The sequence below is a fragment of the Dreissena polymorpha genome, chromosome 2 (genome assembly GCF_020536995.1).
Source record: "Dreissena polymorpha isolate Duluth1 chromosome 2, UMN_Dpol_1.0, whole genome shotgun sequence".
In the NCBI taxonomy this organism is placed as follows: Eukaryota; Metazoa; Mollusca; class Bivalvia; order Myida; family Dreissenidae; genus Dreissena; species Dreissena polymorpha.
Window position 1 is genome coordinate 41,822,394 of NC_068356.1, and position 24,117 is coordinate 41,846,510.

At 35.4% G+C, this 24,117-nt stretch overlaps 4 protein-coding genes across 13 annotated transcripts in view; 1 reads left to right on the forward strand and 3 right to left on the reverse strand.

Annotated features, from left to right (window-relative positions):
* The window catches only part of LOC127866775 (uncharacterized), a 23,525-nt gene extending 22,594 nt beyond the window's left edge, over positions 1-931 (forward strand). The window contains exon 14 of one of the 2 annotated variants that reach the window (XR_008043097.1): positions 619-931. The gene's annotated coding sequence lies outside the window, so the exon portion shown is untranslated. The remainder of the gene's footprint in view (positions 1-618) is intronic. The other variant, XR_008043099.1, reaches the window with a different exon arrangement.
* The window catches only part of LOC127866768 (kelch-like protein 26), a 17,440-nt gene extending 4,433 nt beyond the window's left edge, over positions 1-13,007 (reverse strand). The window contains exons 1-3 of one of the 5 annotated variants that reach the window (XM_052407560.1): positions 12,714-13,007; positions 6,168-7,040; positions 5,456-5,677 (exon numbers count right to left, since the gene is read on the reverse strand). In XM_052407560.1, the coding sequence (XP_052263520.1) occupies positions 5,603-5,677; positions 6,168-7,022 (930 nt within the window). In that variant the 5' untranslated portion in view covers positions 7,023-7,040; positions 12,714-13,007 and the 3' untranslated portion in view covers positions 5,456-5,602. Of the gene's footprint in view, positions 1-4,646; positions 7,041-12,615 lie in introns of those variants that run through there. The other 4 variants (XR_008043096.1, XM_052407556.1, XM_052407557.1 and 1 more) reach the window with 4 other exon arrangements.
* LOC127866769 (kelch-like protein 21) overlaps positions 1-24,117 on the reverse strand; it is a 141,268-nt gene that overhangs the window by 4,211 nt on the left and 112,940 nt on the right. The gene's annotated exons all lie outside the window — the stretch shown is intronic.
* Positions 21,929-22,834, reverse strand: LOC127869682 (kelch-like protein 24). The gene has a single exon (XM_052412340.1). It carries the CDS (start codon positions 22,832-22,834, stop codon positions 21,929-21,931), a length of 906 nt encoding a protein of 301 aa, XP_052268300.1.

Consider the following 24,117-nt stretch of genomic DNA (forward strand, 5'->3'; position numbering starts at 1 on the left):
GGAAGTGAGTAAGCCGTATATTTATTGTAAATATATAATAATAATATAATAATAATAATAACTTTATTTCATGAAGAATTCACATTAAGAAATAATTTCTTTTTTACAATGTGGTATTAGGTAACAAAACACAAGTATATATTTTGAAACATGCATACGAACATACAAGGGAAAAAGAAAATGAACTATACAGTTAAATGTTATAATAATTTCCTTATCATGCCGTCTTTTCAACTCTGTATACTGTTTTTTGAGGTTTAAGGCACTCTTTAGAAAACCTAGAAGTTTAGAATTTTTAAATCATTATTATTGTGTATAGACACACTATGACGTCTTAATCTTCATTAACTTATTAATGTGTTACATTTGTTTCAAGGGAAGATGATACTATGTTACAATTGTTTATTGACTTTTTATGCCCCCATTTCGAAGAAAAGGGGGTATATAGTTTTCGCACTGTCCGTCGGTCGGTCGGTTGGTCAGTCGGTCGGTCACACTTCGTGTCCGCTCTCTAATTCAAATAGTTTTCATCCGATCTTTACCAAACTTGGTAAGAAGTTGTATCCAGACAATATCTAGGTCAAGTTTGAATATGGGTCATGCCGGGTCAAAAACTAGGTCACTGGGTCACTTAGTGCATTTCATGGATTTAGCATGGTGTCCGCTCTCTAATTGAAGTAGTTTTCATCTGATCGTTACTAAACTTGGTCAGAAGTTGTATCAAGACATTATCTAGGTCAAGTTCGAATATGGGTCATGCCCTGTCAAAAACTAGGTCACTGGGTCACTTAGTGCATTTCAAGGATTTAGCATGGTGTCCGCTCTCTAATTGAAGTAGTTTTCATCTGATCTTTACTAAACTTGGTAAGAAGTTGTATCAAGACAATATCTAGGTCAAGTTCGAATATGGGTCATGCCGGGTCAAAAACTAGGTCACTTAGTGCATTTCAAGGATTAAGCATGTTGTCCGCTCTCTAGTTTATGTGGCTTTCTGATTTATATTGATATTCTAAGTCATTTTTATGCCCCCAAAGGAGGGCATATAGTGATCGGATTGTCCGTTCGTCTGTCCGTCCGTCTGTCCTTCACACTTTGCGTTTAGATTTCGAAAAATGCTCATAACTTCTATGTCGCTTCTGATAGCAATTTCATATTTGGCATGCATGTGTATATGGACAAGGTCTTCCCATATGCACACAAATTTTGACCCCTGTGACCTTGACCTTGAACTTAGGGTCAGTGTTTAGGTTCCAAATCTGCGTTTAGGATTTGAAAAAAAGCTAATAACTTCTACCAATCGTTTACACAGTTATACTTTTATGTAGTGACACAGTTACAGTTGGGGGCATCCGTGTCCTGTGGACACATTTCTTGTTTAACTTACACTTTTAAAGTTAATCTTCAGAAAAATATTCTATGATTGTAACAGGACAAAGCACCCACATAGTCAGTACCTCTTTCTGAATTGGACCATGCAGTCTACATTTTATCGTTTTTTTTACTTCTTTTTATCAACTTCAATTGTTAACTGACTGGATTATGGGTATATCCTATGTGTGTCCGTCTGAATCTTAATCCTTCGATAACAAAATAAAAAGAACTTAATCTAGGTTTATAAAACTTGTAATGTGGATAGAGGACTATATGGGAAGTATGCACGTTATTTAATTTTTCGTAAGATAAAAATTATTGTTGTTATGATAGCAGATGATATGCTTACAGAAATAACTGAAAACTTATATCTAGATCCTTTGAAAACTCAAAAGTACGTAAGTTCGGTTGATGAAACTTGGTATGTGGATAGAGGGCTATATAGGAAGAATATGTGTTATTTAATTTGTTTGTCAGATGAAAAAAGTCGTTGCTATGCTTACAGATGATATGGATACAGAAATAGATGAAAACTTTAATCTAGATCAATTGATTGTGTTGGCTAGGTTGATAAAACTTGGTTTGCAGATATGACCATAATGGGAATACACACATTATAATAGTTTTGATTCCGTCCCTTTTCCAAAAGAATCTGAATCCTGCTATAACTCATAATCAACTTAAGCTTGGTTGATTGAACTCTGTATGTGGATAGAGGGTAATATGGGGTATTTTGCATGTTATTTAATATTTTTGCCAGACTTAAATTGTGGTGTACCTCTACAAAAGTAAGTGAAAACTTAAACCTGGATCCAGCAATAACTCAAATAGTGACTAAGCTAGGTTGATTTAACTCGGTTTGTGGATAAATGGCAATATGGGGTAATATGCACACTATTTCAATGGTCAGACAAAACTTGTTGCTGCTATGGTGTCTCATAAATCCCTACAAAGTGAACAATGGATCCAACAATAAGTAAGAGTTACCATTTTTAAGATATATTTATCCTTAATACAATTTGTTTTTTATTTCAAACCTATAGTAAACATACCCTTACATGAGTAGTGTTTTCATTTAACAAAGATGTTACATAATATACATGCATGTTCTAATTTTTATTCACAGCAACACAATGTTCACTAAGCTCTTATATATGATTGATTTGTTTTCTTGTCAATCTGGATTATATCCTTTCAATCTGGATTATATCCTGGAAACGGGCTTGGACGCGTTTCAATCAGCCTTTGGCTTTCGGTGCAATCAAACTCAAAATAAATAGGTTTAATTAAGCAGCAACATAAGCATACTTCTGCTACGGTGCAAGTCAAATTTTGAAAACTTGGATTGTGAACTAGACAATGACACCTACCAAATTTGTAAAATTGCAATCAAATACATGTGATAGAAATGTGCTGTTTAGAATTTTCATAAAACAGTTCCGTGAGTTAGACAGCTCAGACTATTTTGTAAATAGTGGAGCTAATTATTTAGGCACACTGAGACTACTTAGCTCTCACGCTGTAACACACATAGTATATACACAAGACAAGAGAAGCTACTGTATTTTACCGTATTAACATCGCCCCTGTGGATGTCACCCTATGCATCATCGTTGACTCAATAGCAATTTCAGGAGATTGTTGCACTCAGCTTCCTCCATCGTCATGTTGCAAACCCTGCTGAGGTGATTGTTGTTGTTGAAGTGTTCTGCAGTTTGTCGCGCTTGCTCTATCCGGGTTCTGGATGCGAGGACTAGCGCTGTCCGGGGGGGGGGGAGTATCAAGGGGGGGGGGGGGAGTATCCCTGTTCATCTCCGATTAAAACCTGTTTAATACCGGAAAAAACATCATAGAGTGTATCTAATGTCTGATGTGTTTCCTACGTCAACCCTTCTAACTGTTGCATGCTGATGACCATTTGGTTTGATTATCAAATGCACTGTCAGTTTCGATGATACAATAATACAGTCAACTTCTTTTCAGAGCTAAAGATGTTTAAATTAAGAGGGTTGTTTTACACATAGTAAAAGAAGTTTCTCATTATAAATGTGTTTGCACGCCTATTTTTGTATATAAAACCGCTTTTCTAGGGAATAGTATATACAAATAATTAGCAGTATAAAATAAAATTCCGCCCTCAAACATTCAATTTAGAAAGAATGGCCTGCAGAAATTAATCTTCTGACTAAATTATAGTAATATGCATATATTTGTTGTATACCTTGGCCCCTTTCCCTCTTCGATCAAATTGTCTGTCGGTGTGTTGGTGTTTCTGTAGAGCATTTATCAATCATGTATAGAGAACGCTTTGAAGTAGGGTCATTTAAATTTGTATGCTGGAAACTTGCACTCTGAAATCGCACGGGTCATGGGTTCAATATTAAAAGTTTATTAAAGTATTAAAATGTTTCCTCTTTAAAGCTTGTTGATATCATGCATCTGGGATCACCTGATTCAACTATTATTTTATAGTAAAAAACGTAAACATCTTATTTTCTGAAACCGTAAGTGTCATTGGTTTATATTTGGTGTGTATCATCATATGGATGCCCTCCACTAAATGCAAAACGAAATAGAAAAAAGCACTCCTCTTTTTTTCTATCTCGTCGCCACGACATAGCTAACTCGTGGCCACGAGATATAAATATTTGTAATAGCACGGATGGCCGATTGGTATAAGCGTTAGACTTTTACTCCAGGGGTCAGTGGTTCGAGCCCAGATGAGTGTTACTTTTTTTCTTTCTTTATCTTATTTCTTTTTTTTTTTACTGGAGCTTTTTAGATCCAATGTTTACATTTATCAATATAAGGCATTTACTGACACACTTCAATACATGCCAGAATCTGTGAATGTGTATTCTTGGAGATACAAACAAAAACTGCATTTGAATCGGTCATGTTTTGACAAATTATCGGCTAGACTTAGCTCCTTGAAGTCATCTGTTTCATGTACAAATATTCTTTATATGGTTGTAGTGAAACATTGTTAACGATCTAGAAGTCACCTATTTGTTCTTATGCTATTTCGGCTGAGGTCGAAAATGGTTTTTGTAGTCCAAAAAATTGGCCGCCAACGGGAGGGGCTTTTTTTATATGACTTTACTGAAACCTTGGTAACACTCTTAGTCACTGTTGTAGTCCAATTTTAAGGAAACTTGGTCAGGACATTTGTTTTAATGATGTCTCGACCAAGTTCGAAGTTCTGGTACATTGAAAAAATGGCTAATATGGGGCGGGGCAGATTTCCTTATATGGCTATAGTAAAACATTGTAGCCACTTTAATCGCCACGTTTATTGCAAAATCTTAATGATACCTGGTCAGAACATTTGTTCAAATAAAATATCGGCCGAGTTTGAAACTGGTCACATGAGCTCAAACACGTGTTAACCATGTAGTTTGTGTATGTTTGTAGTAAAACATTGATTTTTTTCTTCTTTTTTTTTGACCACCTTAAGTCTGTGTCATACAGAATGAAAATACATTGATAAACACATTAACACAAACATCACACAATATATACATAACAGGTTATTATCTCATTCCGTACCTGAACGACATGGGGCCTTTACGCCCACGGTCTAAAAACATTTTATCTACATGCATGACAGCAGCAAAAAGTGGATAATTGTGGCTTTCAAAAGGAAGTGTTGTTTCATCATAATAATCGTAGTTCTTGCAGAGAATATCAAACCTCTCTACGGTATCATTATAGCCTTTCATTGGAAAAGCACTCATGACGAGGATCTTATTTTCATGGAAAACAGTGATGGCGCCGTACGTCACAAATTTTGTTTGGTTCCTGTAAAAAACTTTCGGTGATGTTTCTTCGTTGAAAAAGATAACGTTTCCATTTTCACAAACGATGTACACATCGCTGTTGTTTGTGCAGGCAGCTCCAAAGATGAGATTGATAGGGATAGGAAGCTGATGGTGCAAGGTCGTACACGTCTCAAGCGCGCTATCAAAGCACTGAATGTCCTTCAAGTATTCTTCTCCGTTTGAACCTCCAAACAGAAATATTTTAGATTTAACACAAGCATAGACTGAATCAAATACTGGAATATTTAATGTAACACTAAGTGTAATCCATTGGTTTACTTTGTGGTCAAATTTTTCAATAGTGCATAGTGGATCACATCCCTCCAAATACTGGCCATACCGGTGTTTCCCACCCAAAACATATACAACATCATTTATACACCCTATAGCATGGCAACAGCGTTCCTCATTCATTTCAGCAAGTTCTGAGCAGGAATTGGATTTAACGGAATACGTGCAAAAGCTGCGAAGGTTCTCTTCTCCACCTGTGAAATAGACATTGGTTTTGTTAAAGCAGGAAGCAGAGCCGGACAGAATTGAACACACGGACCTAGACATACAGTTTGTATACGGAAAGGACGGAAAGGAGTTCAGTCGATACCAAGATTTGCCTGACAAGCTGTAGCATTGTATTTCAATATTGTCATGCAAGTCGTGTCCAATTACCAACAAACATTTTTCTTTACGTGGTAGGTGATGAGAAAACATGGTTTCATTCCTTATATCTATAGTTTCTTTCACTTGTGCGCATAGTTGTGAATTTTTTTCTACAAATTTATGGTATAGAAGATAATGCAGCTCATAAGTTTCTAAGTGTGAAAGTCTTATGTGCATAATCAAATTTTCAAGAGACCCAGAGCCTTCATTGTTTATAATCCATTTCAAAACAAACTGAAGCACATCATATTCACTATTAACATATAAATTGTCATCTTTTATTAACTTTTGAATGTCATTTAACTGCAATCGCTTTACCAGCTTCAATGTTTTTATTTCAAGAAAGTGGTCCAGTATGTAGTCCCAACATCCTGTTTGAAGAAGAACACAGTTGTATGTTTCAGCAAATTTCCAAAGCTCAACACAGTTGTTATTGTCAATAGTCGGTAGTAAGAACTGTTCACAAAGACTTTGCAATGAAGTTATCTGAAGATATACCGCTGTTGATAAAACAGCCTGTGCATTTCCACTGTTTACAGAGATCTGGCCTGTATAAATATAATTTAATACATCCTTAAAGATATAGTTTTTGATCCCTTTCAGAGTTATAATGTCATTTGTGGCTTCTTTCATTCCTGAAGAAAACATAACTTCAAAGTATTCTGACATTGCAGATAATATAACTTTGTGGCATCTATGTATATATGATCCAATTTGTATTTGTACATCTGCTAATAGTCTTGGGGCCTTAAGTAGCCTTGGAACTTCCATTTCAAAGGTGAGATTCCTCATGTATTTCAATTCTAAATTAGCATCTTCTTCTGTGTTTCTACGATCTTTAGAAACTAAATTAATGGGCATGGTTTTATCAGATGTCAAATCAAGATGAAGAGTTTGAATTATTTCACCGCATTCGGGTCCAATAGTTATCTTACCGCCGTACAGAAACTGTACCAAATTGTCTACACTTGCATGACTGTAACCTACTAAGCTGAGGTCACATTTTACAGTTTGGGTCAACTTGTGTCGTATCTCTTGTGAAAACAAAGCGATCACAACCCCGTGAAGAGCAACGCTGGTAGTCTGAGTCGGAATGCTTGTGTCCAACAGGTTCCCATTTTCTCTCAGTCTGGTCAGCTCAGCAGACAACCGGGTAAAATGTGGAGCTGACATGACCTCGACTATACCAGCCTGAAACAAAAATAATCTAATTATAAATCCCAGTTTAAATTATTGTATCCTGTTATCATGTGGAATTCTTTAAGTTCAAACCAGATGAATAAACTAAGCTTAATTCGGCATTGCCATAAAAAAGCTGTTTTGCGTGGAACAATGACGTCATACGTCGCCAAAGCCACATATTGTTCTTTTCAATAAAGCGCACATGATAAAAAATCGTAAAAATTATCAATAAGTCAAATATAAACAACTTTAATTACACATAAGACTTAATACAGCAACGCTTGAGCTAAATTTCCACATCCAACTTGTGTAAACAACTGGCTAACTAATAAAAAAATATAAGAATGTTATTAAACAAGGAATCAATTATGTTCTCAGTACTGCACTCTACTCTCTAGTCTAAGATAGACTTCAATATTCATTCAAAATGTGTTTATGTCGCTTGTATGATCCTCCCGGAAGACAAAATAACGATAATGCCCCTCTGGCTCAAATGCGATTTATTGCATTAATCTATCTCTTTTACTTTGAACGACTTGACTGCTTTCAGTACGGCCGCGCCCATATCCATTACAATTGAAAATGACAAATGTCAGAGATGACGTTGCTGCAATGTGTCATTCTAGTTTAACTAATATTAGGTCGGAATTATTGACTTTAGTTGGCTAAACAAGAATAAGGATGCTTATGATTATAATACATTGCAATGGACAGATATGCACTGATATCAACATCCAAAAATAGTTTGACCGATATTTTATCTTTTACCAGATGCAAATCGATAGTATAACAACGATCGTATAAACTTTAGCTCTATACTATCGCAATTTTTTGATAACACTCGGGGTTTTCCCAAAAATGGAAAATCCGTTTTTGTCAACTACGGACAAAAATTGTCAACAAAATGCGATATTTGATCATTATTAACGGAATTAGGGAGTTAATTATAGGATAAAATATAATATAATGTAAGTTTTGGATAAAGCTCAAGTTTATCATGCTCGGCTCGAACAATGGTAGCGCGAGACTTACCATAGTTCTAAGCCTCGCATGATAAACTTGATCTTTATCCAAAACTCACATAATATTATCTACATTCGCCATTGAACGCGTATATAAAATAATGCATATAATTAATACAACGGATACTTGCAATTGTGTTATTAAATATTTCTAATCAAAGGCAATTGTAGAGCATTTTATGTTTATTTAAAAAAAATGTTTAGTTGCCATTACTACGTATATGGGTTTTCAACGTTTAAATGCCCCACCTTTTTTGCACGAATATGTGATGTTTCGGAAATTAAATCTAGATTATATAGGCGGAAATTAAATCTAGATTATATAGGTTAAGTTTTGAGTTACCGTTTCTGTTGTAAAAATCACAATTACTAGAAGTGCGATCATTGCTATATTGCAGTATTTACATCAGGTGTAATTTACGCCGAAACATTACTCTTTTCTTGTACAGTGAAATACCCGGGCGCTATTAATTTTCTTGAACTCTCATAACGTCTTTTGTACGTTCATATCTAAATAATGCTACAACTTCCAGAGTAAAGAAGATAAATATCCATCTTTTTCGACACTATACGATAAGAAAAGTTTATTGCATTAGAAGAATTCTTATTGCAAATGCAATAAATGTATATGTAACAAGAAATATCTTTAAAAAAGATATACGGCGTAAATAGTTTAATGAATGAGATCAAGGATAGCGAATGTCTTTTTCTGTGCAGTTCTTAGCTGCATCACACGCAGTACGGGATGTTACGGGGAGTTTTCGCGGCTTATTTTACATTATAACATATTGCTGGTCATAAACCTATAGATACAAAACAGAAAACCAAAAGAAGAATGGAAGTGAAATTTAAACATATGAGTCAACCGGCCACACGAGAAGTATCCGTATTTATAGGCGCGTTCTTCGAACAAACCTGTTTTAGTGGTTTGTCGGGCATTGCTATTTGATTCGATTATTAACAGTATCAATTATCATCGTGCTTATGCTTAAAGTGATATTATGGGCATTTTGCACTGTTGAATTGAGCTGAAAAGAATTAACAGGTCAAAATAGTTAGTTAAAATGTGGTTACTGATTAATTATCTGCAACTCACCTTGCTACCAGTTGTTTATAAAAATATATTTTATATTCGATATTCTTACGTGACCCACCCAGTCCTGTAAGCTGAAATGATCCGTAAAACAATTTCGTGTCTTTGTGTCGTATGAACAAATCTGCACTAAAACTAAATTTAGGTTCAACTCGTAAACGCATGATCAGTTGTCAAACGAAAGTACGGTTGATATTCAAATGCATTATTTTTCTCTTTCTGGTATATTGTTTTAGTATGATGATGCTGCATTAATTAATATAAGTGTATATGAAGTAGAAACATCAAAAATAATCAACGGTTGCGATAGACACCTATAAACTGTTACATGCTCATAATATCACTTTAGTACATTAGGCAATATGGACGAATAATTATTGTTAAATTTATCAACAATAATATTTTTCATTGTATTGTTGAAAACACATTAAGAATCTATTATTTACATACCATAATTATATTGCTGAATATCTTCATTTAACATATTTCTGGTCTAAAGAAAATTCCAGGTCACCTAGTTCACGGATAGCGTCTTTATTATATAGCGATTATTTTACTGGCCGCCAACTCCGGTGATGACCTGTATATAAACTCTGAATGTCCGCGAATTGACCCGATATACCTCGCGGGTTGAAATGCAATGCTTTAAAGTGAGGCCTCGCTTCCATTGCTCTTTATACTTTTACATGTTAACATGTTGACAGGAATAAGGAAGTAAGTACTAAATATGAGAACATAGCCTTTTAAGTATAAACGCTCTTGCGCTGGTAATACTCTGAAAATAAAAGGTGTACGCACAAACTGTATTGATGTCGAGAATTGAGTGTAAAACTGTTCTATCTATTAAGCCTTTTCATTCGAGATAAAATTGTTTCATACAGTAAAACAGTGTTACAAAGACGCGGGTATGTTTCCAATGTTCTGGTGGTATACTCAAATCAGCCAATGGAATAAATGAAGTGTATTCATTCGTACCTAGCCGCGGGAAATTTTATTGGAATTTTATTGGACACTTACAAAGGTCAGGCTAAGGTGAAAAGCTGGCTTATGCAGCTTACGCCGAAAAAATTCGTAACAGCTAAACTTTGAATGAAAAATCAAGGAAATTTAGGTTCGCGGATGCACGCCGGGTATGCGAATACTTTGATAACAGATGGCACTTCGATACCAGATAACAACAAAAGCCACGCGCGAGAGTTGAGTTTTCAGATTTTTTGCATTTATGTTCTGTTTATTTGGTTTTCAGACACGTAACATTGTTTGGTCGATTAATGGTATAGTACTTCGTATTGCGGAGCAAGAAAGTCGTGAGAAAAAACAGTGGATTATAAAAAAGAGTAAAAATTGCATCGATAATCGTCATGAATTCGAAGATCAGTACGTATTTGAACAAAATAAAAATACTTGAAAATAAATTAAGAACGTGCCAACTAATCGAAATAAAAGATCAATATGTCCATTAGTGTTACACCATGTTAAATTTTAGTTGAATAACGTATTTGAGGAAATTCAAATGTTTTAAGAGTCGGGTGCCACATTTTCATGGACACTTCTTTTACCGATCTTCTCAAAGATAATGGCACTTCGATTCCAGATAACTCGACACTTTTTACCAGATATAACACACTCTATTTAGTGAATCAGAAATGCAGAATTCGCTGTGGAATACTGCTATAGTAAGCAGGAAATAAATAAAAATGTATGTACTGACGTAAATTAAAAACGAATTACCGAAAGATGTTCTTATCCCTTTGGAATATGATCATAAAAGGGAAAGGGAAGTGTAAAGCTCCAAATAAAGGGAGTTTGCCAATCTCTTTTAAATTTTGTGGCTACGCATTAGTATCGTCTTCATGATGCGTTTCTAATGAGCACCAATGACAAAGAATTTTATGAGGTGTATTGGCCGCTTTAAGACCCCTTGCTCCCCTTATCTATAGTCCTGCTATAAGTTCTATTGAACACAGTCGTGTCGATCCACATGATCCGTTGTATTTTCAATTCTGTTAATCTTAATTTACCACTTAAAACCAAGTTTAATACTTAGACAATTATTTTCGGTCGTCACTTGAAATATATTACTTCAGAAATAAGCATTTGAATCTTATTTAAAATTTGCACTTATAATATTTATTATATTAATTAATAGTAATAAGATTTTTGAAAACGAACAACGCCATTGGTTATATTTTACATGTGTATGTAATTACGTTATGCATAGACTCCCAATGTGTCGGGCTTGACAATTCAAATTGATTCGTACTTCAAAATGTTTGGTTTGAATAGCCATAATATACATAAATGCATTTCAGGTAGAAGATAAAACTCGGTTATCAGAGTGCCAAATTTATTGAAAGTCTCTGTATCCATCCATCAATATTATTCTTATTTATAAACTTTAATTAAATCGCGGATAACTTATTAATGAAATCGTGTTAGAATCGAAATAATCGACGGGTAACCGTTGGTTTTTGCGGTAATAACCAACGGTATGTCGTTCCGATGCTTGTTATCAAACCACTCGGGCTACGCCCTCGTGGTTTGATTCCTTACCGCAAAAACCAACGGTTACCCGTCGATTATTTCGATAATAACACATAAATAAGAATTATATTAACCGAACGTCCTCCACTTTTCCGCGAAAACGTGACGTCACAACAACAAATAAAATCAAATGACGTCGTCTTCATTCATAAATAGTGCGCGTACAATCAAAGTGATGTCACTTTAAACAAACGTTGGTATATCGGGGTAATAACCAACAGTAGTTTTCCTTCTTTGTATATAGAAAACAAGTCACGTGCCGAGGTATATTTAAGAAATAATCGACGGGTAACCGTTGGTTATTGCGGTAATAACCAACGGTATGTCGTTCCGATGCTTGTTATCAAACCACTCGGGCTACGCCCTCGTGGTTTAATTCCTACAAATCGGAACTCCATACCGTTGGTTATTACCGCAATAACCAACGGTTACCCGTCGATTATTTCTTAAATATTTTATCAATACGCATATTATCACGCTTGATCCGTTATTGCCCTAATTTTTAATTTCATTTAAGGTGTTGCAAAATCTTTAACACGAATCATAACTGAAATGGACTTTTTCAGGCAGAAAGACTACTAAATGGCCTTTAAATTAATGCGTAAACTTTCTACTTTCCAACATTGTTATAGCATGTGACCGTGAAAAATGTTCAACCTCAATTTGAAAACGAGACGGAAGGCAACAAAGTCGTATAAACATGTCAGCAAAACATACCGAAATGTTTGACAAAGAGTAGCTACAATTACGTTTCAATCAATGCGTTTTAAAGCGCAGTCCTTGAAGATGCTTTAGGCAGAATATCATCTAAAAATGTCAACTATTTGTCGCGATACGCAGTCTTGAAAATCAAAGTGATCCGCTATGGCCATGGGTAATGATCCGGTAATGGTAACTTGACTGTATTGTCAACTATTTCGCATACCTCCTAGTATAACTTCATGTTGTAAAAATCCGATTTCCACAAAAGACGATGCTTGGCTAAATAAACACTCTATAAATAATAATGCTTACATTACTTACTTGTTTTCGAATGTGTGTATCATCCGTTTATGTCTCGAGTAAAATCGAAAGTAAACTTATAAGGTATCAACGGGAATTTCCCATGACGTACAGTTGAGTTATTTCGGGAAGTGAGTAAGCCGTATATTTTTTGTATATAAAAATCATCGAACGCTTTATTAAACGTAAATAAACCCTTGAATATGTTTTAATGAGCGTTATCCTTTCAATGAGTGGGGGCATTAAGCAATACACATATCCGTCCGTTCGCACGTTACGAAGCTTGTGTTTCGAACTCCATAGGTCGGGTACCGCCATAGGTCGATCGCGCTGAAACTTTCACATTTGAATGACCCTGTGTAGATTGCCGTAAAAAGGGAATTGTGGCTGTGACGGTTTTCGATTTTGGCTAAAAGTGTGTTTTTAAACTATATATATTGAGAAATCACTTTCAGCTTTTAATTTCAACTCCTCCTTAACTACAACGAATTTTGGCAGAATTTGATTACCCCTGAAACATGCCAATAGCTATCACGATCATGTTATGTGAGCAATCATTGCTTAATAAGCTATTTAAGCACTTAACTAAGTAATATTTATGTTCTCTTCCATGACATGAATACCTAAGGGAACACTAATTATTAAGAAGTCGCATATGTAAACAGCAAAACGGAACATCATTTATAAATGTCCTAAAATACGTTCCTGTATATATTGCAAAATATGTGTGTGTATTTATATCGGGTTTTGTCTTTTCTTATTTACTTTGTATGAGCTGTAAGGCCTGGTTTATTGATGCTTCTAGTGTCTTAGGCAAATATAATAAAGGTTTTTTCAGTGTTTAGAGAGTAACTCAAAGATTTGAAAGTTAACTGAAACCCTTGCATTATATTGCATTTTGTGAGATTTATTACCGAAACTCTAATAGGCATTTGACTGGGCGCACAATGTTAACTTCATTTCACAGTGTGTGTCATCCACAGTAAACATACTTCACTTTAAAGCTCTGTAGGTTGATCACCAGAAAACTGTTTGACCTTGCAAATATTTTCTCTTTGAACAGCTATTTTTCCATAAATAAAAGGAATGCATCCATGGGTACCACGACTTGTTTTAAAGGGGCCTTTTCACAGATTTTGGCATATTTTAAAGTTAGTCATTAAATGCTTAATGATGAATGTAAACATTGGATCTTAAAAGCTCCAATAAAAAATCAAGAATAAAATTTAAAAAAAGGAATAAAAGTAGCCGGTACCAGGGCTCGAACCAGTGACCCCCGGAGTCCTGGAGTTAGTCTGAAGTAAAAACGCATTAGCCCCTCGGCTATTCCGCCGGTTATACACAGTTTAAGTATTTTATACCTTATATAAGCAATCTTCGTAGTTTCGTAAATTTAAACAACAACAGAACTCTCCAAATTATTCAATCGTTTCGCGTTGCAACGCTTTATAATTTTATGGTTTTCAAATCGTCAAATGATACATAAAATGGCTATATTAGACTATGGTAAATGTTCAGTAATACTGTTTCCTCACAAATATCATAACTAAAACGAAAATTTGCGAATCTGAAACAACTTTTTTCAATTTTGTAAATTTACCAAACCGTGAAAAGATCCCTTTCAGGCAAAGATGGAAAATAAGTTTCGTATATTCTGCAACAAACCATGGAGGCCTTATGTTGATAAAGAAATTGTTTAATTGTGCGTGTTCATTTGGTCGATGATAAAATTATTTCCCAACTATAAAATAAAGAAACATTAGATGCCTTAAATTTTCATACTCGCCCAAACAAGCTATTTGCAAAAAAGATGATGAAAATCATTCACATAAGTAAAGGACTATCACGCACTTGTTAGACTGAAGACGGTGATTGGAATGATACTATAAAAGTCTTCTTAACAACATTGAACTACCTAGAAATGACTTCCTCAATGACGCGAATAGCGATGCCTTACCGAAAGCGTACCGTCTAGCAAATGTATTTGAATAAAAGGACTGTATTTCATATGAAAAAGAAACTCCGGCTAACCCGAATACATCCTCTAATCCCACAGCCAGAACCAATGATTTATTGTTCATATACGTACAACACGTCTTTGAACGCGGAAAAGACATTCAAGAAGCGGGTAACATGGCTTTGTAGTGAGGTCTTCCGGTGCTAGACGATGATTGAAAAACATTAGCCGCGTCAAATTTTTAACAAACTCTTTAACAAGTACGATGGATTGTCGCACCCTCAAGAGATAAAGCAGATCCACGACACTATATATCAGTTAAAGCTAAACGAAAATTATTGTGATGGACAACGAGACAATTATGTCGAAACTTGGACACAGTTGTCGCACAAAATGATTCATTCGTCCGAGCAGTCCTACTCATTAACGGGACATCACTGTGCGCCGAACTGCACAACGAAGAGCAAATGGGCGATAACAAAATAACGCGTTGCTCTGGAAAGACCGTTGGAATAGACGTCACTGTAAGATGCTTCAAGCATCTTTCCGCATAACGAGTCAGAATACCTTTTTTGTGCACGATAGTAGTGACTTAAGCACGTTCATTCTCTTCTTTTAACATGTCAAAATAACGTTGTTGGGGTTTCCGATGACACATCTACTCATAGGAAGCGATGACGAACAAGTGTTGGTGAAGTTCAATTCAATGGTCATGCTTGACTGTACACGTGTATTCCGTGCAAAGCATCTTAAGGAGAACGTCAGACATATTCTTCAAAACGACAAAGTGACCAAACAGGAACGGGGCGACATACTAGTAATTAATGGCATATTTGGACAGGATAGTCTGATATCAGCTGACGACATCACATGTTAAAACGAAACATGTTAAACTAGGCTGATGAAAATCGCTGTGGAATTTTGTATGGGAAATACGCATATCAGTACAGTTTTGCACGTCCGTCAGAAAAATCTGGCTGATAAAATAACTCAAACGCTGCTGTTGCTAGGTTGGTGAAACTCGGTTTGTGGATAAGGACCATATTGGGGAATATGCACATTATTTCATTGTTTTGTCAGATAAAATGTTTTGTTACAATGGTTACGGAAGTAATTGGACACTAAAATCTTTATCCTGTGACAACAAAAAAAACTACCAGTACTTAATATAGGTTGATAAATGTGAGTTTAAGAAAAGAGGGCGATATTGTTGAATATGCGTGATATTTCGGTTGTCAGAATATAATTGAAGTAGCTATGGTAACATGAAAGTTGAAAACTATGATCTGCATCCTGAATAACTTAACAAGTATTTAAGTTAGGTTAATGAAACTTATAGGGATCCCGTTCTTATTCCGAAAACAATTAAAACGTAGGTAAGTTCTGTTTTGTCTGTGAATAAGCTCCGTTTTTTAAGTTTCATGGTATGCATACATTTCTACAACTTGTTGATAGCTATATTTATTTTGCATACAGAAGTTTAAAATAATATTTATTAATAATATTATATTATCAATAAAATGTTGTTTATTATCTTCCTATTTTTTAAAATAAATTGTACATGATTATTCTTTCTTGTACTGTTTAAATCTGCTTTCTTTCAAGAAAGTCTACTTGTAGTAGTAGTAGTTAAATTAATTTAAAGGGGCCGTCCAACAGATTTCACGTTTTGGTAAATTGAAAAAAAAATAAAAAAAAAGTTGTTTCCGATTCGCAAATTTTCGTTATAGTTATGTTATTTTTTAGGAAATAGTAATACTGACCATTTACCATGCTCTTAAATATCTATTAAATGCATCTTTTGATGATTTGAAAATCTGAAAATTATAAAGCGTCGTGCGACGCGAAACGATTGAATAATTTGGAAAGTTCTGTTGTTGTCGTTTTATTGTGGGATACTACGAGGATTGCTAACATAGGTAAATCAAGGCGCTGAAGGCACTGACGTTGTTTGCTATTGCATAATCTTAGACGCAACTTAGAAGCCTATAATCATGTACATGTTGTGTTATGTGTATCTTATTCTTTATCTATTTTCTTTAAATTATTGAGCAACAATGTTGCCCACATGACAGACTTTTAATACAGCATTAAACCCCGTTTTCCCTGAAAGCAGCCAATATGTAAAGATTTCAATGACAAACTGGCAAATGTCTTCGCACAAGCTGGTATAAACACTAGACTGACCAATATCATTGAACAAGCTCTTAAACCTAATGTTTATATACTGTCAGTCCGTCTGCTGCAGTGTACCAGTGGTTAAGTATAAACAGGCAGCGGTTGTCGTTCCTAGCGCAGTGACTTGCAGTTATCGTTCTTAGCGTCGTTAAAATCAGACTGACTTGCAAAACTTGCTCTGTAAAATTAGTTGTGAGCTAACGCTCACAACTAAAACTACATCCGCTCTAAGCATGAGCATGGATGGTCGAGTGGTCTAGGCGGTAGACTTTTTACTCCAGGACTCCAGGGGTCAGTGGTTCGAACCCTGTTGAGGGTTACTTTTTTTCTTTTTTTAAGGGTGAATATTTGATAAGTTCCAATTACTGTCCATATTCAACAATTATCTAAATGGTAGACATTAACAGAGATAAGTTTCATAATTACAATGTTAAATAATATGTAAACAATTTTAGATAAGAGTTCTTAGCAGATCACACGCTTAAAGCAGTTTTATGCTTTGTCGAAGCAACTAACCCCCATGTATTTTAGTAACGGTGTGTTGTCCGAATTCTAAAAGGGTAATTTTCTTTATAAAAGAATGTCAAACGAAAATTAAAAACAAGAGCACCGCCTTGCGGGTGCAGACCGCTCATCTATTTTCTTTTTAAAGGTGAAGGGACTCTCATTTTCAATCACAAAGGAGGGAGGAGTGGAGTGAAGAGGGGTGTATAGTGTGGGGTTGTGGACATTTATTACATTATCTTCCAAAAAAGCGAAAACAAAAATAAAAAATAAAAAAATCGGGGGGGGGGGGGTATAGTGTGAGGGTGTGGTGATAATTTGTGAGATGATCTTAAAAAAAAAAAAAAAAAAAAAAAAAAATCAAAAAAAAATTTGGGGGGGGGGGTGGGGGTATAGTGTGAGGGTGTGGTGGTCATTTGTGAGATGATCTTATAAAAAAAAAAAAAAAAAAAAAAAAAATTAGGGGGGGGGGGGAGGGGGGGGAGGGCACGGGGGATGGTTTGGGTGAAGTCTATTGTGGTATGTCAGGTAAGAGTAGTTTCATCAAAGTATCAATCAAATCTAATCATAAATAAAGAAGTTATGGCAATTTTAGCAAAATTTAATAATTTGACCTTGAGAGTCAAGGTCATTCAAAGGTCAAAGTAAAATTCAAGTTGCCAGGTACAGTAACCTCATGATAGCATGTAAGTATTTGAAGTTTGAAAGCAATAGCCTTGATACTTCGAGTGGATCGAAACACAAAATTTAACCATATATTAAAAGTTACTAAGTCAAAAAAGGGCCATAATTCCGTAACAATGACAACCAGAGTTATGCAACTTGTCCTTTTACTGTACCCTTATGATAGTTTGTGAGTGTTCCAAGTATGAAAGCAATATCTATGATACTTTAGGGGTAAAGTGACCAAAACATAAATCTTAACCAAATTTTCAATTTTCTAAGTATAAAGGGCCCATAATTCCGTCCAAATGCCAGTCAGAGTTACATAACTTTGCCTGCACCGTCCCCTTATGATAGTTCATAAATCTTGCAAGTATGAAAGCAATAGCTTTGATACTGTAGGAATAAAGTGGACCTAAACACAAAACTTAATCAAATTTTCAATTTTCTAAGTATAAAAAGGGCACATAATTCTGTCAAAATGCCAGTCAGAGTTACATTACTTTGCCTGCACAGTCCCCTTATGATAGTTAGTAAGTGTTGCAAGTATGAAAGCAATAGCTTTGATGCTTAAGGAATAAAATGGACCTAAACACAAAACTTAACCAAAATTGTCAATTTTCTAAGTATAAAAAGGGCACATAATTCTGTCAAAATGCATGCCAGAGTTATCTAACTTTGCCTGCCCAGTCCCCTCATGATAGTAAGTAAGTGTACCAAGTTTGAATGCAATAGCATTGATACTTACTGAGAAAAGTGGAACTAAACGCAAAACTTAACCAAAATTTGCAATTTTTTAAGTATAAAAAGGGCACATAATTCTGTCAAAATGCACGCCAGAGTTATCTAACTTTGCCTGCCTAGTCCCCTCATGATAGTAAGTAAGTGTACCAAGTTTGAATGCAATAGCATTGATACTTTCTGAGAAAAGTGGACCTAAACGCAAAACTTAACCGGACGCCGACGCCAACGCCAACGCCAACGCCAACGCCGACGCCAAGGTGATGACAATAGCTCATATTTTTTTTTCAAAAAATAGATGAGCTAAAAAACAATCATGTGGAGCTAAATATATTTAAACTTAACTTAATAACAGTTACATTTAGTAGCTTTATATGCAGAATATTTATAAATGGTCAGTTATGGCTCTGTCCGTGATTTTTCAAGTCGACTCCGTTACGAAGAAAATTTCATCTACCGCACGGGAATGATACATGGATACAACTTTTTCCGAAAAGTAAACATTCTTTCAACCTTGTCACGTCATAATGAAGAAATGAACAGCGCGAAAAATGTGAAAATCCTCAAAAAGTAAGTAAAATATTGAACGTACTTTTATTTAGTGTCAACACCGTTCTTCCATTTTCTTTGTTATTTCCACTTCCTGTTCTTTTATGATTTTCAAATATTATTTATTCTTAGATGCCACAAAAAAATGTGTGCGTAATGTGTTTTTGAGACAAGTAGCATGCTGTTTGTGGATGATCAAATGCCTGAATGTCATCACCGTTACGGTCCACACCTTTACGCTGAATGAGTAACGGTGATGACAACATCGTAACGGTGTGCACAAATATATTCACACATTATGGTGTGAATAAACTTCGTTTTCATATCGCCGGTTGTTTTTTAAACAACATCGGAAATTTTATATGGAATTTATCAGACAAAAATGGAGAATTAATACAATTGGAATCAGTTCTGTCAGAATTCCCGAATGTCATCACCGTTACGTTCCACACCGTTACGCTGAATGAGAAACGGTGTTGACAACATCGTAACGGTGTGGACAAATTTATACAAACAATATGATGCGAATAAAGTTCGTATTCATATCGTCGATTTTCTTTCAAACAACACCACAAATGTTACATGGAACTTATCTGACAAACTTTCTAGTAAAAAACACGATGCGAATAAGCAAGAATATGAAAGTATAAGATAATCTGTCCACACCGTTACAAATGTGACAACACCGTTACGCCGCATAAAAAGAAGACTTTTATATACATTAAGATTCAACAAAAACTGCAAACGTGTTTTAACATCATAAAGTCTTCAAAAAGGTGTCCAATGAAAGAAGAATTTAGTATATAAACATGTACCCAAACATTTTATAGAAATTCTTAAAGTTGTAAAACGTAATTAAAATGTGTATTTACACCGTTACGCACTTATGTTCTAATAAAGTCACTGACGATTTGGAATTGATGTAATAGCCACTCATGATCACTTTATACAATGAAACAACGCTAAAAAATTCATTTAAATTAAGTTGAAATAAAATAATATTATCAAACAAGTATTTATGTCCGTAACGGTGTTCTCTTCGCAGCTTTTGACGTGCGTCAAATACTTGTAAGCCTTCATAATCGCGATCTGGGTCACATTATGTTGTGCCCAGCTTAGGTTGACGTCCGTCTGACATGTACGTAACTGATAAACGGTCTGTCGACACTGCTTTACTTTTTTTTTTTATTAAGAATGGAACCTAATCAAATATTCACCCATAAATGTATTCTTGTTTTTTACTGGAGATTTTTAGTTCAAATGTTTTAATCTATCAATTAGGGATGGCAACGAATACCGATTTTGGTATTCGAATATTCGGTCATCCTTCCGAACGAATATTCGGATATTCGGTCAACATCTGTTGCAAAAAAGTCAACTTTGTTTACCGTACCATTACTCCAAGAATTCTACTTTCGTTTTTACCGGAAGTGCACCGGAAATGACTAAATATTGACACAGCATTGCCGTCGATAATTCGAAGCTGATTTTGTTGATTACATGTACTTTTTATTGTTAAAATTGAATGACAAAAACTGTTTTTAAACTAATAATATTGTACATTAACAATAGAACGAGAAACATAATATTACATGACGGCAAAATAATTACATGACAAAACAGAACTTAAACGAATTATGTACATAGCCGCAACACACTTTGAACCTGTTTAACAGACTAAACAGTCAGTCTTTTAAAGTTGCCACGTTTAAGTCACTTGGATCGGCGACTTCTTATCGGATGTTGTCGTGAAATACTTCCAAGCATCGGAAGGCGTAGGTGGCATTTTGCTTGGACAGAGATTTACTTTGTGCGTGTAGCAATTATAATATTTTCAATTAAATGAGGGCGAACTACCAAAAACATTTCTTGAAGTATAATACCTGATTGAATATTGAGTAATAAATTAAAGTTTGGACCATACGATACGCAAATACTCGTTAGAGGTTGATTAAATTATTTTCTAAAAGCTTTTTTGATTGGACAACGTGATTATAACCATACGATCTCTGTGTTTTTCACACCAAGACGGCACTTCCTTCACTCATTTAATCTTGGATCATTTTAAATGTAATGCGAGTTATTAGATCAAGACGGGTCGGTGGTTTAATTGCCATACGGTCTTATTCGTTTTTTTACACCAAGTTGTTTTTTCCTTTACTCATTTAATCTTTGATAATTTTAAATGTAATTCGAGTCATTGGATCAAGTGCAGGTCGGTGTTTTGATTGCCGACGCGATTTGCACCTATCATAATTTTGACACAAAGTGTCTGTCTTTGTTAGGCAATTAGCGGGATTTATGACCGGTATACTGTCATCACCATAGCGACGCATTATCGCGCGTAGCAGGAATAAACATTATGACACGAGGAACAACTTTTTTTAACAATGTTTGAAGCAAATTTCACGAAAACAAAGTCTTTGAAATTACTCGATTTTTTTATTTTTTCTTCCGAATATTCGATTCGGAAAACTGTATCCGAATATTCGGTCTGGGACCGAATATTCGGATATTCGTTGACATCCCTACTATCAATATAAAGCATTTAATGACAAGCTTCAATAATGCCAAAATATGTTGGACGGCCCCTTTAAGAAAGTTATATTGATATATAAACAATTTAGAAACAGAATAGGAACAATCAGATTCTTTTTTGACCTTTTCCCCTTGGTGTCTTCTTGTTTCTTTCAATTTCTGCCATTAAGAACCGTCTATCTACATGCATGACAGCAGCAAAAAGCTCATTAGAGTTTTTTTCAAAAGGCAGTCTTGTTTCATCAACAGAAGCGTAGTTCTTACGAAGAATATCAATCTTCCTAACAACATCAGTCTCGCCTATCGATGAATATCCACCCATGACGAGGATCTTATTCTCAATGAACACGGCAGTGAAGCCCAATAGTTGAGATTTTGTGCTCTCGTAAAACACTTTCGGTGGTGATGTTTCTTCATTGAAATGGATAACGTTTCCATTTGGACACACGATGTACACATCGTTGTTGTTTGTGCAGGCAGCTCCAAGGCTAAGGGTCATGGGCAAGTGATGGTACAAGGTCGTGCACGTCTCCAGTGCGATATCAAAGCACTGAATGTCCTTCAAGTACACTCCAACCTTTGAACCAAGTGAACCTCCAAACATAAATATTTTAGATTTAACAGAAGCATAGGCTGAATCAAATACTGGGATATTTAATTTAGCCTTAAGTGTAATCCATTGGTTGACTTTGGGGTCAAACTTTTCAATAGAGCATAGTGCATTCCATCCCCCAGTTTCCCTGTTGTATGATTTATCTGACCCACCTAATACATACACAACATCATTTACACATCCCATAGCATGGGAACATCGATTCTCATTCATTTCGGCAAGTTCTGTCCAGGCATTTAAAGCAGTGGAATACTTGTAGAAGCTGCGGAGGGTTTGATTTCCACCTGTGACATAGACATTAGTTTTGCTACAGCAGGAAGCATAACCGCTGCCTCCGGCTATAGATGGAAAGGTGTTAAGTCCATACCAGAATTTGCGTGATAAGCTGTAGCATGCCATCTCAATACCGCGTGTGATCCAGCACCTTTTCATCACCAACAAACATTTTTCTTTACGTGTATGTTGACTCGGGCACATACCTGTACTCCTTGCATCTAACAGTTCTTTCACTAAGGCATATTGTTGTGGGTTACTTTCAACAACTTTATGACAAATAAGATGTTTCAGCTGTTCTGTTTCTAGTTGCGAAAGTCGTACATGGGTAAGCAGATTTTCAAGTGACCCAGTGTCTTTATTATTTTCAATCCAATGCAAAACAAACTTAAGCACATCATTTTCACTGTTCACGTGTAAATTGTCATCTTTTATTAACTTGTGAATGTCATTCAACTGCAAACACTTTACCAGCTTCAATGTTTTTATTTCAATAAAGTGGTCCAGTATGTAGTCCCAACATCCTGCTTGAAGAAGAACACAGTTGTAAGTTTCAGCATATTTAAAAAGGTCAATACAGTTGGTATTATCAATAGTCGGAAGTAAGAAATGTTCACAAAGACTTTGCAATGAAGTTATCTGAAGATATACCGCTGTTGATAAAATAGCCTGTGCATTTCCGCTGTTGATGGAGATATGGCCTGTATAAAGAAAATTCAAATATCCTTAAAGACATTGTTTTTGATCCCGTGTAGAGTTATAATTTCATCTCTGGCTTCTTTCATTCCTGAAGAAAACATAACTTCAAAGTATTCTGACATTGCTGATAATATCACTTTGTGGCATCTATGTGTATGTGTTGCAATTTGTATTTTGACGTCTGATAATGGTCTTTGTGCTTCTAATAGCCTTGGCACTTCCATTTCAAAGGTAAGAATCCTCATGTATTTTAACTCTATATTGTCATCGTCTTCGGTATTTTGACTACCTTTAGAAACTCTCCTGTTTGTAATGGTTTTATCAACAGATAAATCCAGATGAAGAGATTGAATTATTTTAGTGCATAGGGGTCCAATAGTTCCCTCACCTCCGTACAAAAACTGTATTATATTGTCTACACTTGCATGACTGTAATCTACTAAGCTGAGGTCACATTTTCCAGTTTGGATCAACTTGTGTCGTATCTCTTGTGAAAACAATGCAATCACAAGCCTGTGAAGAGCAACGCTGGTAGTCTGTGTCGGAATGCTTGCGTCCAACAGGTGCCCATTTTCTCGCAGCCTGGTCAGTTGAGCAGACAGCCGGGTGAAATGTGGCTTTGACATGGTTCCTATTATAGCGTTATTTCATTGCCTGAAACAAACAACCCCATTACAAATATTAGTTAAATCCCATCATCAGGTGTGCGT